Here is a 21,085-nt window from a genome sequence, read left to right as displayed (position 1 = left end):
AATCAGCTAGATTAACAATACTAGCTTTCATTTTAACTGAGACAATTTTAAATAGATGATTATCTTTTCCATGACAAAATGTACCTATCTAGAAGTAATCTGATATTAAGAAATTGCAGAATACTGTGAAATTCTCTTGATAAATTTTGTGATCCCATGGCTAAAATTCTGGTTTTAAGCTATCATTGCTGTGGAAGACAGTAGCCAAACCTACAAGAAATCCTTTAAGCAGTAGGCTCTGCTAGGGGACATAAAAGTCTAAAGAATTCCCCCACTTATTTGTCTTCAGCAATAACTAGTATACACTACTGTATACAGTAAATGAAAGTTTTGCAGCATTGCCTTCTCTTAAGGTGGGACTGTTGGCAATCAGTTGCTTTTTGGAAAGGAAAGGAGCTCCACGGTTGTTGCTGGTAACTCAAATACAATAAAGTAAAAACCCAGAGCCAGTATTTTTGCCGCCAAAGAGAAAAGGAACCTTCCTGTCTCACTAGGAAAGATGGCCTTGACTCTCTGCCTTCCCACATCTTCCACAATTCAAAGAAAATTCACTGACAACGGGCGGTAGGAACGACTGTAGAATCTATAGGGCAGGAGCCCCAGACAGGCCCCCTCCCCAAATAGGATGGAAGGCCCTCGCTGTGTTTCGCCACAGCCCACCCTTCCTCCCGACCCAAATATTGTCTCTGTCGGGAAGCACTTTAAAATGACTGGCTGATTCCAAAAAGCCCCCCCTTCCCGCCAACAGCAAGCAGATGGGAAATTCCTGGGCCCCCGAAAGCAAGATCGTCCTTCAAACTACACCCCGCCCCGCAATCACCTTGGGTGCAACTTCCGTAATGCTTGTGCAAACCTCCTTTTCCTGGCCGTTTTGCCCGTCTAAACGGCGCGCCTCTCCCCCTCCCGCGTCAGTGACACCAGTGACAAAATGGCAGCCCCTGGAAGCTGGCAGTCATGTTCGGCTTGCTCGCACGCACGCACGGCGGAGGGAGGCAGGCGGGCGGCTGCCCCCTTTGGCTCCGAGGCGGCTAAGCGCCACCGTCCATCCCCCCCACCCCGTCCGTTCCCGTGATCGGAGCCCAAGCGTGCGCACGGGGGGGAAGGAGGGCGCAGGGTGGGTGGAGGCGCTTCCCTGCTTCTCTCTCTCTCGCTCGCTCTGCTGCTCCCGCCGCCCGGGAAGGAAAAGGTAACCTTTTGCCCATGAATTATGCACCGCGCGCAGAGATTCCTGCGGGCGGGCGCCGCGATCCACAGACACTCCCCCGCCCAGCTAAAGAACGAGCATGTCCCCCCCCCCCATATTTTTTTTGTTTTGTTTTCTAGGCGTCCGTGCAGATTGCGTTCTCCTCCTCCTCCTCCTCGCGTGGATCCAGAGGGCTCCTCCGCTTCCCAGCCCAGCCTCTTCTCTCCTTTGCAGTTCGACGGGGGGAAAGATGGCGCCGTGTCCTACTTCGGAGTGAGTGTGTGTGGCCAGCGCCAGCGAGGAGACCCAAGTTAGGCAGAGGCTTTCCGCGGGGCGGAGGCAGAGAGAGAGAGAGAGAGAGACCGAGGAGTGCGCTCTTCCGACGGAGCTCCCGACCCACAAGCAAGGCGGCTCCGGCGTCCCCACGAGCGCGCACACAAAACACGCCCGCGGCCAGAGACGCGTCTGCCCGCACAAGCCTTAGCCAACACCCGCGAAGGGGAGAGGGAGAAGCAGAACTGCGCCGGTGTGTGCCATAAAAAGCGCCCCCCCCCCCCTTTCCAGACTTCTTTCTTTTAAAGTTTAAAGAGCACGTTACATAAATCTGCAGGTCGGGTTCTTGCGCTTGTCTAGGGGCCCGAAATCGCAGAGAGCTGCAGCTACTGCTTCCGAGGCAGGGGTAGTAAGGGAGATGGGGGCGAAAGGAGGCAGGTGACAGATCCATTTCCCCCACTACCGCCACAAGCACGGTGGAACCAAACTGCGTTATGATTTTAAAACCTTACGTAAATGCCCCCACCCCCGCGTTAGCGGAGGAAAACATCTTTAAAGAGGGTGGGGTTGGGGAGGGGGGGCACTTGCTTCCCCAGACACAGGCGAGTTCTTGCAAAAGAATGGGAGGGGGAGATGAGAGCTCGCACTCCGGTTCCGAAGCCATCGTCTTTACGCAGAGTAGAAGCCACCCACATCTCTCCCCACGAAGACCAGCCTTCGAAACGGGCAACCTTAATTTCTCCTTGGGCGGCGGGGCGGGAAGGATGCAGCGCCTCAAGTTCTCCCCCCCCCCCCGCCCCAACCTTACACAGGCTGAAGTGTTTTCTTCTGTTGCAAATGGGCACCAGGGGGGAAAACGGAGCCCTGGAAATCGCCCGGGCGAGGCTGGGAGACTTTACAAAATGCAGCTCCAACCTCTTCCTCGCTCGGACAAAGTTTCAGCTTTATTTAGAGGCAGAAGCAGAACAACATCCCAAGTCCAGCCCCGATGAAAAGGGGGGTAACTCAACCAGTCAGCAACCCCCGCTTCCTTTCGCCCGCCTTTTTGTGTATCTTGTGTTTGCGTGAGGATGGTGGTTCCATCAGGGGCTGCTTCGGCCGCCAGCTTCCTTGCCCTCTTCGCTATATCGGAGGGTTTAAGCCCCCCCCCCACATCCTCCAACCCTTGTCTTGAATGCAAACTCCCCCTACCCTCCCAAAAACTATGCCTGAGCTTCGCAACATCTGGGGAGGGGAGGATGAGAGGGAGAGAGAAAGGGCGCGTTCATGAGGACTACAAAGTTGCAAATATGGCTCCCCAGTCACCCTCGCCTGATCCGCTGCGAGGAGGCAATGAAAACTGGTGATCGCCCCCCAAGTCGCTCGCAGACCCCCCCCCCAACCTGCCCGGCTCCAGAACCTGATCCTAGCAAACTCCTCCAGTCCCCGCCGGAGCGCAGCGCCAACTCGACAAGCCATTATTATGCCGAGGCTTTTGCGACGCGCTTTCCCGGGGCGCTATTTTCCCTGCCACCCGGGCAACCAAACACGAAGGAGACTTGCCTTGGAAACCGGGTGGTAATTTTTCTTACCCCCCCCCCAGCCCCATCTTTGGTCAGACTCGAACGCGTGAGCTTTTGGGCACCCCCCCCCATGTGGGTACACACACAGCCACGCGCGCGCACACATACACACCGTGGGCACCTCAAGGGCAGCAAAAGCACCCACGACGGCAGCTGGCACAGACGGCGCCCACCTCTCCCCACGGCGAGCGCGCCCCCTTACTCCTGATGTATTGGCTCTCTTTTTGCAAGCTGCCCCCCGTACCAACACCTTCTCACAAAGCCCCCCGCCCCACATTACAAAAATAAAATAAAAATCTCCTTGCACAGGCTTACGTCGGAGGGCGTCCTGTTCCGCAGCTCTAAGTGGATCCTTTTCTTCATGTCCATGTCCCTGATTCAGCAGGAGGCTCGCTCCGTCTCGCTGCGCTGCGCTCGGCTCCCTCTTTTGTATTGACACCAATGGAGCAAGCCAGGGACCCCCCCTCCCGCCCCCCCGACCAAAGCCAGCGCGCGAGGCAAGAGGGACTTTGAGCGCTCAACCAGCTCCGCTCGGAATCCCCCAACGCGGCCAACAAGCGCGCACACTAACCTGATAACTGCGGGGGCGGGCGCTTGCCGAAAAAAAGCTCCTCCGTTACGGACGTGCGCGAGAGCCAACCGGAGTTCGGGGAGCGCACACGAGATCCAATGGGGAGCGACCAAGGGCGGCGGGGGCCAATGGGAGAGTGCGGCACGGTCGGCCAAGGAGGACAGCCCGGTTGGGAACCAGCGAGCTGAGGCGCAGTCGGGACTAGCCGCGGAAGGCGACGGATGGAAGAGCTGTCGGAGGCTGGATTCGACGAGCGAGCAAGCGAGGAGGGGGCCTTTCCCGCGCCGGGGTGTGCGTGTGCGCGCATTTCCGAGGACGGTCGGGGAGGAGGACCAGCAATGGGGAGGGGCTGTTGAGCAGAAATGTGTGCGGTGGGGTCTGTATCAAAAAGTGGGTTAATGGTGGGAGGGTAGGAGCACTGCTGACCCTGAGAAGAAAGGGGTGGGGATGGAAGGGAGGGAGGGAGGGAAGAGGCTAGGGATGCGATGGGAGCACTTAAAGGCTGTAGGGCTGTAGAAATGGAAAGGGCGAAGTTGTGGGTCTGCGTTAAGGGTTAGGAAATGAATGGATTCAGGGAGGGAGCGAGGTTATTTTGGATTTGGAAGGAGGGCTGCCTGGGAGTCATTATGGGATGGGAAGAGGATATAAGTGATCTGGGAGTTATTTAAAGCTTAGGAAGCATAGGTCGTAATTTCTAATGCATGATACCTGTACTTTAGAGCAGCGGATGCTCTGAAATTGAAAAGACGAGGCTAGATCCAGAATGGGGCTGGGCGTTGACAGGTGGGTTAGAATTTTTGGCAGGGGAAATAGTTCAGGGAGGTGTGTTGTGAAATGGGTTCTTCTGTTGAAAAGAGTCAAAGGAGTTGAAGGAAATTAGATAGAAGACTTAGAGTTTCTTGAGGGGGGATCATTGTGATGGGGAACGGCTGGACAAATCTTAGCTCCATATTACCCTAGCATCTGGAAATGTGGCGCTGTCTCCTAGAAATATAAACACTTCTTTTCCAGTTGCAGGGTGGGTGTGGCTCCTGAAATGAGAGGGCTGGCTTTGAATACAGGCATCAAGTGGGAAATGATGAGTAGAAAGAAAGCTTGCAAGAAAGTGACAGTCTTCCCCAAGATAACAATAATTGCTGTCAAATGTTGATAGTTTTCATGGAATAAAAACTATATCAGAAATAAGAGGTGGGGGCACTTGTTCTTTCTGTCTGGTGAGGATAGGAAAAGAAGCAATAGTAGTCAACTGCAAAAAAGGTAGAGCATGTGTTTAAAGATTAGGCGGTATCCTTATATGAATAGTTCAGCAATGGTGTAAGCAAGGGAATGTGAGGAAAAGGCGGTGTTTTAAAGTTGCTGGTGGTATTATACAGTCAGCAGCACTGTTGGGTATGCAGGAACTGTGCCTTGAAGTGATGCTAGTAGGTCTAGGCAGAATTTCTATTGGGGCAATGAGCAACAGTATTGGAAGGTGTTTGTTAAAGTTGGGGCTGAATGTAGGGCTTGTACTTCGAAATAAAAGTATGCATGCCAGGACTGAGTTGTTTACATTGAGGGAGAATTTGGGGGCTGTCAAATGGGAATTGCTGCAAGAGAGCTGTATTTCAACTATGGCGTCTGATACAATAATTTTTGCAAGTTCCTTTCCCCTGCATTTCCAGCTAGGGACGAAAAGAAGGCAGAATCCATCAGAAGAAATTTTGAAGCAACGGAAGGGTGTACTCCGATGTGACTGCATTTCCTCCCCTCATATCCAGGCTTGTTTGAAAAGAGGTGTGGTTGGTTTGGGAGGGTTGTCATTTGTTGGCACCCTTGCTGTGGCCTATCTTGTTACACTTCTGCTTTCCAAGCAGTGTCACACATCTCTTCCCTTTCATTGCACCTCTTGTACTACTCCCCAGAGTGAAGAAGAGATCTTTTGGTAATCACTGGGGTATTTATAAAAGGAATGCTTGGTACTTGCAAGCTCACTTTCTTTGGAGGACTTCCAGGACTTCAAGCTGCAGGATCAGAAATAAAGTTCATGTGGGAATGCTATTTAAACAGGGTCATACTGTTATGTTAATTGCTCTTGTCACACTGACGAACCTTCAGGTATGGACTTGTGTCTCTTCTCCTTCCTCCCAAGGCTTGAAATCTTGCTCTTGGTCCTCCCAAGCAGCAAGGAGCCTAATCAAGCATGATAAACTAGGATGCTAAGTTGGATTTCTTCTTGAAATCTTCTTGAGTTTAATATGTTTAAAATACTGTAATGGATTTTAGTGGAGGGCTGACTTTCTATATTTTCACATGTGATAATTCAGGGAAGATTGGCAGGATGCAATTCACCCTTCAATGATCCCTCTAAAAAACCAAATAAGTTGTATCAGTATTCTTAAGTTTGTGTTACCCTTTTAATTGTCAATATCAGCATTTTCCAGTGGTAGAACTGTTTTAAAGTTCAATGGTTCAGTCATCATAAAGTGACTTTGGTATTCCAGCATTCTCCTTTTCAGGCAGTGCATCAGGAGAGGTCTGCTGAGCTGTCTGGCTATTTTAACTGGAACTGGCATAGTCAACAAGTCAAGGGATGGATTTTCTGTAAGACTTCCTAAAGATCAGTTGACTATGGACCATATCTTTTATCTAGTCTTGAGAGGTCAGGGGAAGGTCAGCTCGGAGGAAAAGAACATAAGCCACAAGGACATGTGGAGTTTGTTGGCATTTTTAAAGGCCCCATGAATGAGCTTCAAGAAACATGAAATACACAGCACTTGAGCTCAAACATTTACTTTGCATTACATTACAGTGTAAGAGAGGTGACAGCCATGATTCTGGGGCCAACTGATTAGATGACAAGCAACTGCTAATATTTCTGCCTAGCCTCAGTGCTTGGGAACCCAAGCTGTAGTGCAGGATCACTTGCATTACTGCTGCTCTTTCTCAGTTTTCAGTATGCAAAGTGCTTTATAGTCTTCAGCTGTTAGGACTAAAGATTCAAATACCCACAAAATTTAAGTCTTAAAGGAGGATGGTATCTGGCATTGAATCTCTGAAAAATGTTAGCACAAATTAAGCACTTGCAGAGCTGTAGGCATTCTTGTCTTCCTCCCTGCCCCCGCTTTTCTGTTTTTGCAGGTATGGGGAAAACAGTGATCAGAAGATCACTGTTTTGCAAGCCTTGTACAATTTCATAAGATTCTGCTGTTTTGCCTCTACAACCAGCACTTCGAAATAACAGCTTTTTGTAAAAGTGTGATCACACCAAAGTTCAGTGAGAAATACAAATGGAAATGGTTGTTCTCTCCGTTGCTGCAGGAACCCCTGTTATTCCAAAGGGAATTAAAAGCACATACTTCTTACTTTTTTTTGGCACTCCCTCCCCCACTGGAACATAAGTGACTTCAAAGGAAAGTGTATGTACTTTTTCACAACTGTTAACGCATTTCAGGCTGCTGCAAGAGGATAAAGGGAAGAGCTTGTTTTCTAAACTAACCTGGACTGAGGCAACAGAATGGGTAACATAATGTGGCATAGGGCAACTTTTCATGACAATTGTGCATTTTTTTCATAAAAAGCAAAAAAATGTACAGCATAGTGATCATTTTCAAATATGGAGCATTTAATATTTTTGATATTGCACATGTGTGCACATGCACAGCCAATTGAAGTACTTCTATTAGAGCATGGTGTAATCTATTTCCCTTTTTGTATTAAAGGAGAGTTTTAAAATTGTGTTTTAAAATTAAGGGTTCTAAACAAAATATCTTTTAAGATTCTAATGCGATATAATTGGACTGAAAGACAAGAAATATATCAGTTTCCTGATTCCATCTGAAGGTTTAATATAATGCTCTTTTCAGATTCAGGGCAAATGACATGTTTTCTAACTTTTAACAAGCAGCTTGTGGGTATAAACCACTATCCTCTAGCTTCCATTTCAGTGGGGCGTGTGGAGGTCTCCTGGTTTGCTTTTGGTGAATGTACTCCTATCTGTTGTTGTATTAGGGCAGCCTTTACTATGCTGGTTGGGGCTGATGGAAGCTAGTCTAAAACAGTGTTTCCCATACTTGGGCCTGCAGCTGTTTTTTTGGACTACAATTCCCATCGTCCCTAGTTAGCAGGACCAGTGGTCAGGGATGATGGGAATTGTAGTTCAAAAACAGCTAGAGACCCAAGTGTGGGAAACACTGGTCTAAAACATGGAGGACACCAGGTTATTGTTCAGTCATCATATGAGGCCCTTCTTTGTGTGCCTCAGTGGGAGGTCTGGAGGGTGGCAACATGAGAATGGGCATTTTCAGTGGTGGCTCTCATGGAATGCTTGTCCCCAGGGAGGCTTGCCTGGCACCATCATTACATATATTTAGTCACCAGGCCAAAAGCACTGCTTTTTAATCAGGCCTTTAGTTTTTAACATGGCCTTTTTGCATGGGTGGTATGTTTTTATATGGGTTTTATTTTTGTTTTTGCTGGTTTTAATGTATTTATATATTTATTTTTTGCTTAAAACATTGTACGTCGCTTTGAGTTGCTGTGGCAAAAAAGCAACTAAGTGTTAATAATAATAATAATAATAATAATAATAATAATAATAATAATAATAGACAAGCACCACTACTGCTTGTCACCCTTACTGGTGCTCATGGTACAGCATCCTTTCTGTGATGGCAGCACTCTCACTTCAGAAAAGTCTGTCAAACCAGCTCAGTTTTTATCACCAACTTTGGTGTTAACATGGAAGTGGCCTTTCAAGGAGGATGATCTGATGTTGTGTTTGCTGCTTTGTCTTTCTATTGTTATAGGATTGTTGTTTAAGTATTACCATTGCTACATGCAATATAAGGTGTCTAAAAGGTAAAGGTACCCCTGCCCGTATGGGCCAGTCTTGCCAGACTCTAGGGTTGTGCGCTCATCTCACTCTATAGGCTGGGAGCCAGCGCTGTCCGCAGACACTTCCGGGTCATGTGGCCAGCGTGACAAGCTGCATCTGGCGAGCCAGAGCAGCACACGGAACGCCGTTTACCTTCCCGCTGGTAAGTGGTCCCTATTTATCTACTTGCACCCAGAGGTGCTTTCGAACTGCTAGGTTGGCAGGCGCTGGGACCGAACGACGGGAGCGCACCCCGCCGCAGGGATTCGAACCGCTGACCATGCGATCGGCAAGTCCTAGGCGCTGAGGTTTTACCCACAGCGCCACCCGCGTCCCTATAAGGTGTCTAGAACACAAATTATTTCTACACAAAGAATGAAAGCTTTGTAAGATAACACTAAATACTTCATCAAACAAAAATCTATAACAGCGTACTCCTGCAAATATTTACTCAAAAGTACCACTGTGTTTGTTAAAGGACTTTCTAATATTTTTTTTAGAATTGCAGACTAAGTATCTTGAAATACCTGTACTTGTTTATTAGCAGAGATGCATGTGTCATTCAGACTTCATTTAAAGTTGTTGTTTTTTTCTTCCCTCTTATTTTTACAGTCCCAGTTAATTTTGAATATTACACTATTTTCTATATTTTATGAAGGCATTCTTTAATAAAAACTGTTATTGAAGAGCATAATTTGAAAGCTGTCATTATTTCAGTTGTAGTCAAAATATTACACATGAAACTATAGAATTATAAGGATAACCCAAAGGAAATTATGTTTAATATTGTTTGGTGAAATATTTCTATCCTGTCTCTTAGTTGAAGCCACTGTAAGTCTTAACATAATTTTGAAATGATAGAAAACTGAATAAAATCCAAAAGAGACTAGTGTTGTCAGCAACTATAAGAGAGAGTAAAATGATCAGCTGTATGTAACCTAGAAGCCATGACAGTGGGATAAGGTGAACTGACACCATCCACCTCTGTTGCCACCCACCATACTGCATAAGGTAGAGCGCTCCCACCCTGACCTAAAGATTGTCATATCTTGTGGGAAATGCTGCTAGGCTATTCGGGGTTTAACTAGGGTTGCCATATTTCAGAAAGTAAAAACCAGGACACCCCAAAGGTTATTGAACTTTTTTTCTTTACATAAACGCAAAAAAACCCTTCATTTTTTGATTACCTTACCTAAGATCCAGGCCAAAGCATGCCCCCCTCTGAAATTCTGGTAATGTATGGGAAAATCCGGACATATGGCAGCTCTAGGTTTAACAAGACAAGCCCTTTAACTGTGCCCAGAAGCAAAGTGGCAGCTGGTGTAGCTGTTTAAGCACTAGCAGAATATGCCCTTTAACTTGTACAAGCTAGCCTAGCTGCTGGAATTTGAACCAAATGAAGTTTCCAAACAGCCTTCAAAGGCAGCTCCAGGTAGAAGGCATTGCAGTAATCTAAGATGGATGCTATCAGGAGTATGAATAACAAGCCAGGTTTTCTTTCTCCAAGAAGTTTGCAGCTGTCATTCTAGCTCAAGCTCTTAAAATATTCTATGAGCTACAGAAGACACCAGGGCATCTGTCAGCAAAGGTGGATTAGCAAGAGCAAACCCATGCTACAAACCTGATGTTTTAAAGCAAGAATCTGTAATTTTTCAGTTGGGCTGGGGTGTGGGATAGGGTTGGGCAGGCCTGTAGGCAAGTGTAGATGGAGCAATGTTAACTTTGCACAGTATGCGATATTCCTGCCACGTCAGGTTTGTAGACCCACAGACCACTCCATCAAGACAAGAAGTTGTTATAACAATTCAAGGAAATTCCAGCAAGACAAAGGCATTCAGAACCATGCAGGGCCAGGAAGGGGCAGATTGCAAAACAACAATGTTATTTTCGAAGTCAAAAGCAGCATCAAAACAAAGTCACTGAAACCATAGACAATATAAGTTAGAGGGCTGCATTCAGCTCCATAGGCTTGAGGATCCCCATATCTACTTCAGGGAATGCAGCCTCATCCATAACATGTCAAATTCATATATATAGTTGTCTGGCCTGGGAGCTTCTTACCTGGCTTAAACTCAGTGTATTGGCCTTCATCCGGCCCATTATTGATTCAAGAACCTGTTGAGGGCATCAACCTGAACAAGAAACAGAATTGTGTGTCACAGGCATGTTGGCGACATTCCAAATCTTAGCACATTAATGTAGATGTTAGAACAGTGTAGAGGACAAGATGGAGCCCTACTTTACAGGTGCTATAGATCAGAGTAGCAGACCTCCAACCCCCACCTAAAACCAATCTGAACAGCCGTAAATGGTACTAGCCAACTAGTTCACAAGGCTACTGGTTGTTGGTATTGAAAATCACCTAGAAGTCTGATAAACTACTACTATACTCAAAATGCACGACTTTGCCTTGAAACAATGTGAAGCTGTGCAATAAACTTCACCTACCTTGAAAGCAACGTCCTGGACTGCTAGTGACCACTTCAGCCAGGCCAGTTGCGCAAATGATGCTGCAATGGATAGGAATGATTTGGGAGGTCGAATATGGCTAATCCTTCTGAATGTGAGGAAGGGGGCTCTGGGGAACAAGGGGGGACATAAGAGGGGGGAAATGGGAAGGGGGTGGGCAGTGTAATGAAGGGAGTAGCCTTGGAAGGGAGATCTTGAATGAAGGGGTGGGCGAGATGGGTTGGTTGTATGAGAGGAGATATGGAAGAAAGGGGGTTTGTGCAACGGCTGCTTGTGTTTGGGGAGACAGGAATAGAGGTGAAATAAAATATGGCAGTCAGAGTGAGAGGCTGGGGGTATAATGCCCTCCTGCACAGCCTTCCCCAGCATGATGCCCTCCACATGTTTCTTTACTTCCAATTCCCATTAGCCTCGGCAAGTATGGCCAAGAGTCAGGGATGATGGACGTTCCAGTCCAAAACATCTGGAGAGCACCAGCTTAGTGGAAGCATGGCAAGACAGTGTTGTGCATGAGGAAATATGTACCAGGACGGGTGGCATAAAGAGTGAGGATTAGCCAACCCATGGCATCTTCCAGGTGATGGGACTCCCAACTGCTCCCAGTTCCTGCCAGCGGGGCCAATGGTGGTCAGGTGGGAGTTCGAATCCAACAACATCTGAAGGGTACCAGGTTGGGGAGGAATAATTATGGAGAGGGCACAACGGTGGCTGTTTTTTTTACGTGTGTGGCGAATTAAGTCAACTGGAGGGAGGGCGAAATTCCCTCCCCTCCGCCTTATCAGGGACGGGGGTGGGGAACATGCGAGGCCTTCCAGGTGTTCGGACTCCCACCAGCAAACATCTGGGGAGCCACCCTCCTCCTGCGGTATAAAAAGGCCCTTTTAAAAGGGCGGGCAACGGTGGTGGGGTGTCCGTGAGGAGGAGGTGTCTGTAGGGGAGCGCACAGGAGCCCCGCTCCTTCTCGGCCTGTTGGGAGACGAGATATTTGGGTTCTCTGAGGGGAAGGAAGGCCGCTGAGGGGAAAACAAAGAAGAGCCCGCGCCGCGGGGCTCGGCGGGTTCCTTCCCTTCGCTCGAGGAGGAGGGGGGAGGGGCGGGCGAACGGGCGACGGTTGCTCTGGGGTTCCCGCCGCCGCCGCCGTCTCCCGCCATAAGAAGCGCACGCCCGGAGGCCTAGCAGCCGCGCGCCTGTTGGGAGAATGGTGGGGCGGCGGCGGCGGCCCTGGCTCCTCCTCCCGCCGCCGCTTCTGCTGCGGGCCCTCCTCCTCCTCCTCCTCGGCTTCCTGCTGCCGGGAGCACCGGCCCAGCGTGAGTGAGTTGAGGCAATGGCGAGCGCCGCCGTCGCTCGCTGCTTCTCTGGCCAAGCATGGAGGGGACTCCCCACCCGCACCCTGAAGAGAGAAGGGGTCCCCCCCAAACCAGCCCCCTCACCAGCTCCTGGAGCCCCTGAGTATGGCCTGCTCCTGCTGACTCGAGGGGCTGCCTGGATGGGGTTAATAGCCACAACGAGGATTGTGGCACCTTAAAGTCTGATAGTTGTTATTATATCTGATTCTAGTCCTCTGAGACGGGCTGGCCTTGGCTATTACAACCCTTTATTATTAACAGTCACGAAGTATTAGTTTTTAAGATGCCACAAGACTTGCTGCTCTATTTTTATTCCCCCGAAAAAGATGAGCAGGGTTACTCCTCTGGAAATGATTTCACTTTCTGATGTGCTCTCACTCGGTGGACGGTGTTCCGTATGTGTGTATATATTGTCGGCATCCATCTGTCTCGAGATAAAATGGAGTGCACCTCCGGAGGTGAAGTCAAACCGCTGTGATAGTAGCACTGAAGTGATATCCTCGAGGCGCAAGCCTGGGCAGTGTGTCTGGAGGTCCTGGGCTGTCCAAACAACAAGTGCCTCACTTATGTGTTCCAAAGGAAAGCAGAGCAATACATTTGGCATCAACTCTGCTGCAACAGTTGCTGGAAGGAAGCGAACGAAACACCATCCAACCTCCCTTGGGTTGCCACTCTGGATTTGTGAAGAGTTTACTCCTTAGCCTTTTCATCTCCCGAAGGTGTCCCAAAAAGCAGCAGAGGTTTAGGATTCCTTCTCCTAGATAAGCCACCTTCCCAGGCTGATGAGCCTTGTATGCCTCCTTCCAGCAACTCCTGTAGCCAAGCTGGTGTCAAATGTATTGCTTTCCTTTGGACCAGGGAGGCTGAGAGCGGGGTCTTGTTGTCTGGGCAACCCAAGACCTCCATACACACTGCTCAGGCTTGCGCCCTGAGGAGGTCACTTCAGTGCGCCCAACACAGTGGTTTGACTTCTCTCCTGGAGGCGCACTCCATTGTCTCTGAAGACAGACAGATGCCAACAATATCCATAATTCTCCTGAATAATCTTGACCACCCTAGAAAAGGGCAGGAATGATAGTTAGCATTTATATATGTGGGAACCCAATGCCCAATTAGTGTGAGTGTACAGTTCTCTCAAGAGAGAGTGTTGGGCATTGGGTTTCCACTTACATAAATGCTAGCTATCATTCCTGCACTGGAATTATTTTACATTTTTAAACATATGTTGTCAATCAGCATTATGTATGCAGGCTTCCTCTAAAGAAGTAAGCCTCTTTCCATGGTGCCTATATCAGCAATAACTAGCCTGGCTTTGATTTCCACCCAGGTATTGCAGAAGATTTTTTGTGTGTGTGTGTTATTAACACCATATAGTATCATTGCTACCTCCTAGAATTTATGGACTACTAGTTATTTGCTTCAGCAGTGCTGCAAAAAAGTTTAACAGAAGGAGCCACATCAATAGGGTGACTGTGATCAAGTATCGTCATTGGTACCAATTACTCTTAAGAGCATATATACCTTTGCCTTCCTGTTGTTACTTAAATGAAACACTTTTTGTGTTGCAAACCACCTTACCAATCAGCAAAAAGCAAGTGATTAAGAGAGACAGAGGCAGAATATAAACATTTTCAAAAATTTCAGGGAGCATAAACAGTCATCCATTTGGCAATCCAAATTCATCTTGAAAGAAAGTAGGTTTTCACAATATTGCAGCAGAGAAGTCCTTTCCCCTATGTGTTAGTAAAACACAATTCAGATGTTCAAGGGGTGAGGAGAAGAGCCTCTCCTTCATATTCAAGAGCAAGCAGGCTTATAGTAGAGGAGATGGTTCACATCATTTAATTAATGGAAAACAGATCACTAATTTCTCTAAAGAATCCTGGGAACCGTAGTTTGCTAAGGATGCTGGGAATTTTAGCTTTGTGATAGGTAAACTGCAGCTCCCAGGATTCTTTGGAGGAAGTCATGTGCTATAAATGTATGGCGTGTATGAAGTCACAGTCCAGTTCTGGGCTTAAGTTTTCTTTTAAGTGTTTTTCAGCTCTTCACCTTTATGAATTGTAGCTAATAAGCTTTACATCAGGTGCCAAATATGTCTGCTTCCATAGCAGCTCTAAAGCTTTCCTACTATTGAAAAATGCTTAAGCCAGAATAGATACAAGAGTCTCCAAAGAAGTACCATAACTGTGGACCTACAGTAGGAAAAAGCCTCTCTATATGCCCTAGTGTTTGAAATTGGTTGGTTTGACTATTGTTACGTAGTGGTCAAGAGCCTTAACAACAACAACAATAATAATGTTATTATTTGTACCCTGCCCATCTGACTGGGTTGCCCCAGCCACTCTGGGCAGCTTCCAGCATATAAGATGGAAAGTGAAGTACAGTAAAGGGAAAGGGGGAAATACAAAAAACTGAGGAATCCCTTTCTTTAACCTTTTTTTTTAAAGGGGGAACTCCCTCTGTCTTCCTATTGTAGTACGTACTCAAACTTGGTGAAATTGGTTGGTTATACTATACATTCAGTTCTGCATATAGATAAATAGATACTGCCTATATATTTTTTGACTTTTTTGACATTTGTTAATTTAAGACTTTGTAAAAATCAATTTGCCTCCCCTTTCAGCGTATAAAATGACTTTCTAGACTAGAAAGATGGACAGGAAGGTTGAATGTCAAGTTGCAGCCGATCAGGCTGTTCATCCAACTTTATTTTTTATTCCATAGCAGTTTGTGAGAAATTTTCAAAGATGACAGCTAAGTACCAATCAATTTTCTTGACAACCCAGGTCATCTTCTCTTTCTTTCGTTTGCATTTGTCCCCCAGAGGCAGCAAAATACAAGGCAGCCACCAGAGACTTCCTGTTTTCTAAATTTGTTTGTGTGTGTGTGTGTAAGTTGACCTGGTTCCAGCATCAGCTAACTCTTTTAATGATACCTTTTAAAGATACAAATGCTCTGCTTGAACTTTCTTTTTATCCATTTGGGCTTTCTATTCATTCTTACGGTGTTATGTCAGAGATGCTAAGCAGTCTGTCTGTTTTCCATTCACTGAGAAATTTAGAGCATTATCTAGACATGGGTAGTGTCAGATTTCTTTTGAAAAGCTAGTTTTATGTTTTATTTATTGCATTTTAATAATTGTACACTGCTATAAATCCCCCCAAAAATTAGTAAATCAGTTGCACATACACTTAAAATCAAGAGCATAATTTTCTTTGGGGAAGATTAGAATTTTCTACTTCTGAGAATCTGTTCCTAAAGTTCTCATCCATATTGCAATCCAGATATTTTCCTCCCAGAGTAGAATAAATAGGAACCTGCTAACTTACTGTTCACATTAGAGAAGGAAACAGGAACATTTGCACCGATAAACACTCCATTCAGAGGCTCAATGTTTCTGCTATCTGTGATGGAAACTGGGCCTTAGCCTACCAAAGTATACTCGGAGTAGACCACTCAAGAGTATGATTTGGTTGGATATAACTCTCCCCTTCCCCCATCTTTTCCCTTCTTCACTGACGTGCATATGTGTGTGAGAGAGATGGAGGCAAGAAGAAGTTTTCTTTTTCTTCACTGATAGTATTTTATGAACTTCACAGACAAAATAATATAGATTTGATACCTATTTTGCTTTCATTGGCCTCAAACTTTTGAGCCTATTTCATTACCTTTCAAAGTTCTAAATACCCTTTTATAATTTTGTGCATGCTGAATATGTTCACCATGTTTTTATGTGTCACCATGATGTGTATGTGTGAGTGTTTAGAGCCTGTTGCAGGATGGATGGTGGTTAACGGATTGAGGATGAATCCCGACAAGACAGAAGTACTGTTTTAGGGGGGACAGGGGGTGGGTGAGGGAATCCCTGGCCCTGAATGGGGCAACTGTGCCCCTGAAGGACCAGGTGCACAGCCTGGGACTCATAGCTGTCCATGGAGGCGCAGGTCAATTCTTTGTCGGGGGCAGCTATCTACCAGTTCCATCTGGTATGCCAGCTGAGACCCTACCGGCCTGTGCACTGTCTCGCCAGAGTGGTACATGCTCTGGTTATCTGACTACTGCAATGCGCTGTACGTGCGGCTACCTATACTAATCCAGAATGCAGCAGCTAAACTGGTGACTGGGAGTGGCCACTGGGACTATATAACACTGGTCCTAAATGATCTACACTGGCTCCCAGTACATTTCTGAGCACAATTCAAAGTGTTAAAGCCTTGTATACTTGAAGGAGCATCTGCACTCCCATCGTTCAGCCTGGACACTGAGGTCTACCTCTGAGAGCCTTCTGGCAGTTCCCTCTCTACAAGAAGTGAAGTTACAGGGAACCAGGCAGAGGGCCTTCTCAGTAGTGACACCCTCCTTATGGAGGGAGATAAAGAACTACAGAACTTTTAGAAGACATCAGAAGGCAGCCCTGTATCGGGAAGTTTTTAATGTTTGATGTTATATTAAGTATTTATATGAGTTGGAAGCCACCCAGAGTGGCTGGGGCAGCCCAGCCTAATAGGGTGGGGTAATTAATAATTATAAAGAAAGATTCAGAACGTAGCTGGACATCAAACCACAATATCTGTGTAATCAATTCATATATTAAAATTATTTTCTAAAGTTTCTTTTGGCAATATTGTTCAGTAATTGTTTCGAAATGTTGAATAAAATTCTACTCCATCTCCTTGATTCTCTCTTGGTATCTCTCCATTTGAAAAATCTTTGTAGTAAAAGCAAGCCATTTTTTTGTCCTGCCCTTCCTGTTTTACTTCAAATATCCTTTTACATCTTTGAAAATTTAACATACAGTGGTACCTCGGGTTAAGTACTTAATTCGTTCTGGAGGTCCGTTCTTAACCTGAAACTGTTCTTAACCTGAAGCACCACTTTAGCTAATGGGGCCTCCTGCTGCCACCGTCGCGCCGCCGGAGCACAATTTCTGTTCTCATCCTGAACCAAAGTTCTTAACCCAAGGTACTGTTTCTGGGTTAGCGGAGTCTGTAATCTGAAGCATATGTAACCTGAAGCATATGTAACCTGAGGTACCACTGTATTTGTCTTCTTCATAACAATGTAAGGTAGACCTTGCCAGTACTCAGCCATTGTGTATGATGATGTCACTGTTGGTTGCCATTTTAAGTAGCTTCTTAATGGGTTTTGTGAATGCTTGATGTGTGAGAAGCAATCTGCAAACTAAGTTAGAACAGCAACATTGTTGGTTGTTAATATGTCTCTACAAGCCTTTTAAATGAAGGTCACTTCCAGTCTGCCTTTCTATTGGGGTGTTGTTGTTTTTTAAATTATCATTTGTGTGTTTGCTACCTTGGCTCCTTTGAGTGGGGGAGGGGGATATAAAAAAAATAAATAACAACAACAACATCCCAAAGACTTTGGACCACATATTAAAAATGATGTGTTTGGCTTCTTTGAGAGTATCAGCATTGTAAAATTAATCAAAATGTGGTGAAAACTCTGGTGTTTAATTTTCTTTTTCTTTTTTTTAGGTGTGCATCATACTTTTGACAATATTAAAGAAATGCAGGTAACATTAATTTTAGTATTTGGGCAAATGGCTTTGGTCTGTCCATGAAGACTTTCTGGAAACTTCAAGTCATCTCAAATTCATCTCTCAGGGTTTTGTCTGGGACCAGCTGATGGGTTGACATTACACTGTCAGCTTCACTTTGTCCTTTTTTTCTGGGCTCAATGCAAAACTCTGACTTTGTCCTTTACAGCAAGAAAAAGCTGGTGGGGTCGGGGGAAGCACCCAAAGTGAACAAAAAAAAGGAGAACAGGCCCTGGTGCTCACTAGTACAAAACTTTATTTTATCTCAGTGCATTTCAGAGTGAAACACTCCTTCAGGAGATTTAAAAGCTTGCAAGGTCCTAAAATTCAGAAACATCTCATTCTTAAAATCTGAACAGCACAAAAACCAGCTTGATAATGTGGTATCAGAAAATTGTGTTCTATATATACATCTATGTAATCTGCAAACTTTTCAAGCTTCTAAGGAGGAGGTGGATCATTCTGAAATGTGTTGAACTACAATTCAGAGTCTTGTACCTATAAGCCTCAGAGCTTGTTCTCCCCTATGCTTTGATCTTTAAAGCCCTGAGCAATCTAGGAACTGAGTATTTTAGGAACCTACTCTTCCTGTACAGATATGCCTGGAAACTTCCATGTCTGAGACCAATTTTGATGAGGTTGTCCAGATTGATTAACTGACGGGTAATTTGTTGCTCACGTTGAGGCAAGTTTTTAAAAAAATCAAGTCCCCCCCCCCCCCCCCCAGTTCCAATCCTTAGAGGATGTGTTCCTTCTTAATAATTCCTGTTGTTTTTGCTGTTGTAATTTATTTTGCCATTTTATGAGAAGCTGCACCTGCTGTAATTCCCTCTTCTATGCAACTATGAAAAGTGCAGGAGCCCTGACTTCTCTTTTTCCTGGGAACCCTAGTTCAGGATGTGGCAGAGAGGTTGTCTGGGAGTGAAGGAAGGCAAGGTGTCTGTGAGGCAAGGTAATTCAGATTGTCTTAGGGCTGTTGAGGGCTCTTCCATTCTCCCAGCTGTGGTGAGATTTTCCACAAGGTGCCATGCCTCTCCCTCTGAGGAAGTCTCCCTGGGGTTTTAATTGGACAGGATCCTGACACCTGGCCATAGTTTTTATTTTCTTCCTGTGTTAAATATGTTGATATCAATTACACCCTGGCACATGGGGCTTATTTGGACATATGCCAAATGATGGGAAATCTTGCTGTTGCAGTGAAGTAACAGTCATCTGGGAATGACTAGGCTTATTTTGCAGATCGCTCTGAACCCAACTATGACTGTGCAGATTTCATCAGAGACAGCAGAGAATCTTCAAGCTCTAGGTAAGCACTCATCTTTTACTTTTCCACAACACCTTTGAAAATCCTTGCTACAGAATCATTTTGAAAGGTCCATTTCAGAGAAGCCAGTCACTAGAGAAATGGATCGTTGTCTCTGTTTCCATGTTCTAAAACAAGGAACATCAGTTCTAGGCAGAACAAGACCTATGACCCAACGCTGTGCAACACATGGGTTGTGGTTTGCTGCAGTGTAGAGTGGGCCTTAGAAACTGTTGCACTTATAGAGTAGGTGAAAGTGAGCAAGAGATGGGTCCATTTGTGGTTTACATGACCTCATTTTCTGCTTTACAGAACCTTCTCATATATTTGAAGTGGAAACAACAAACGAAGAAGAGAAGACTTTGAATAACCTTGTAGGCCTTTTGCAAGATATGGTGAAAAATATTCCGACAGCATCAGCGCAAGCACAAACACCAAAACCAACAGAAACAGCAACTATCATAATATCCCACCCAGAGCCTTCCCACCCAGAGCCTTCTCCATCTGAAGCAGTGGGCACAGTTTTGCTAAACCTGAATCCAAAGACTGAGGGAATACAAGTAGAGTCGTTGGAAACAGTTGCCCTGACCAATGAAAATACCCCAACTACCTCAACAGCATTTTGGGACCTCCGAAATGACGCAGGTGCATCAGTCATTTTACATTCTGATATAGTCACTCCGGAAGGAAATATTGAAGAACAAACTGAAACAAGTGTATTTAATTCTGCTGAAACTACTCCAGATCAATCACTGGTCAGTGTGTCATTTTTGTTGGAAACTGATACTACCACACAAAAAGCTATGACTTTTGATCAGCTAACAAATGGAGCTTTGGCAAGTCTGGTGGAGTCTCTAAGGAACGTGAGAAAAATGCATGTGAAACTAACTCATACCAGTAATGAACACAGTGAAACTGCTGTGAAACAATCCCCAGAGAAGTCTGTAAGTGCAGAAATCTTGGAGTTGATTGACAGACTCATTGAAACCATTAAGAATGCACCTAGCGCAGTTATAGAAGATCCAGCTCTCAATACCTATCTTGGAAAAGCAGAGAGCTACCTAAAAAGTGCTCTGGAACTAGCGGGTGAAGCAGAGAAGAGGTTGGAAAAGGGAAAGGCAGAGGAGGTGATGGAAGTAGTGATTCCTTCCACAGGGTCCGAGAATGTGACAGTGGTGATTCCTTCCATGGAGGCTGAGAATGTGACAGTGGTGATTCCTCCCTCAGAGTCTGAGAAGGTGACAGTGGTGATTCCTCCCTCAGAGTCTGAGAAGGTGACAGTGGTGATTCCTCACACAGAGTCTGAGAACGTGCCAGTGGTGATTCCTCACACAGAGTCTGAAAAAGTGACAGTGGTGATTCCTCACACAGAGCCTGAAAAGAAGGTGGAAGCGCAGGGTCCTCCCTCGGGCCAGGAGTGGGTGGAGACAAAGAAGAAGGTGGAAGTGGTACTTCCTCCCTTGCCATCAGAAACTGTGCCTGTATCGACAGTGGCAGTCCAGATGCCTGCATCTCCACCTGAGTCTGTAGCAGAAAAGGCAGAAGAGGCACAAGTGGAAATGGGGAAGTTAAAAGCATTCATTAACTTGCTGTATGGTTTTAGTCCCCACCTAACTGCATATGCACAGAATTCGGCCAATAAAAAAGTTGGTGAGGACATTGTTGATAGAGCAATGGCAGTCCTTCATGCCATAAAAAGCATTTTCTGTGGAAATCCTGAAGGGCAAAGCAAACTGATGTTGCAGCAGTTGTTAAAGGAAGACATGGAGCTTGTAAGACAAGCCATGAAGGAAAAAAGAGTCTCTTAAGAAGACACATTTGTTTCTTGGTTAGGGTAGATATTTTTCATCCAAGTTATGTATCACTAGAAATCAATTTTGTTGTTTGTAAGAGCCATTTACATATATACATATATATCCATCGTTTGTAGCCCTTTCCAAATCTAGAATTAAATGCTTATTTTTAAATA

At 45.8% G+C, this 21,085-nt stretch overlaps 2 protein-coding genes and 2 long non-coding RNA genes across 6 annotated transcripts in view; 3 read left to right on the top strand and 1 right to left on the bottom strand.

Annotated features, from left to right (window-relative positions):
- Positions 1–12,175, bottom strand: part of ANP32A (acidic nuclear phosphoprotein 32 family member A) — a 26,732-nt gene extending 14,557 nt beyond the window's left edge. The window contains exons 1-2 of one of the 3 annotated variants that reach the window (XM_083475249.1): positions 10,890–12,175; positions 10,503–10,573 (exon numbers count right to left, since the gene is read on the bottom strand). In XM_083475249.1, coding sequence (XP_083331375.1) covers positions 10,503–10,541 — 39 coding nt within the window. In that variant the 5' untranslated portion in view covers positions 10,542–10,573; positions 10,890–12,175. Of the gene's footprint in view, positions 1–1,781; positions 1,927–3,333; positions 3,476–10,502; positions 10,574–10,889 lie in introns of those variants that run through there. The other 2 variants (XM_083475248.1, XM_083475247.1) reach the window with 2 other exon arrangements.
- On the top strand, positions 823–1,786 carry LOC310693324. Its single transcript, XR_014519077.1, has 2 exons — positions 823–1,186; positions 1,324–1,786. It is a non-coding gene; the product is annotated as an uncharacterized lncRNA (long non-coding RNA).
- On the top strand, positions 3,461–21,085 carry LOC310693263 (uncharacterized protein). Its single transcript, XM_083475166.1, has 4 exons — positions 3,461–3,878; positions 17,752–17,789; positions 19,053–19,119; positions 19,429–21,085. The coding sequence occupies exons 2-4, from the start codon at positions 17,784–17,786 to the stop codon at positions 20,922–20,924; spliced, it is 1,569 nt and encodes a 522-aa protein (XP_083331292.1). The 5' UTR covers positions 3,461–3,878; positions 17,752–17,783; the 3' UTR covers positions 20,925–21,085.
- On the top strand, positions 3,960–9,132 carry LOC310693321. Its single transcript, XR_014519060.1, has 2 exons — positions 3,960–8,414; positions 8,784–9,132. It is a non-coding gene; the product is annotated as an uncharacterized lncRNA (long non-coding RNA).

The sequence above is a fragment of the Podarcis liolepis genome (assembly GCF_965112155.1).
Source record: "Podarcis liolepis genome assembly, chromosome: 14".
Taxonomy (NCBI): Eukaryota; Metazoa; Chordata; class Lepidosauria; order Squamata; family Lacertidae; genus Podarcis; species Podarcis liolepis.
This window is presented reverse-complemented; position numbering and strand designations above follow the sequence as displayed.

Coding starts and splice junctions, on each gene's coding strand:
- LOC310693263 (XM_083475166.1), top strand. Junction 19,120..19,428: donor AGAGAATCTTCAAGCTCTAG/GTAAGCACTCAT, acceptor TCTGCTTTACAG/AACCTTCTCATATATTTGAA.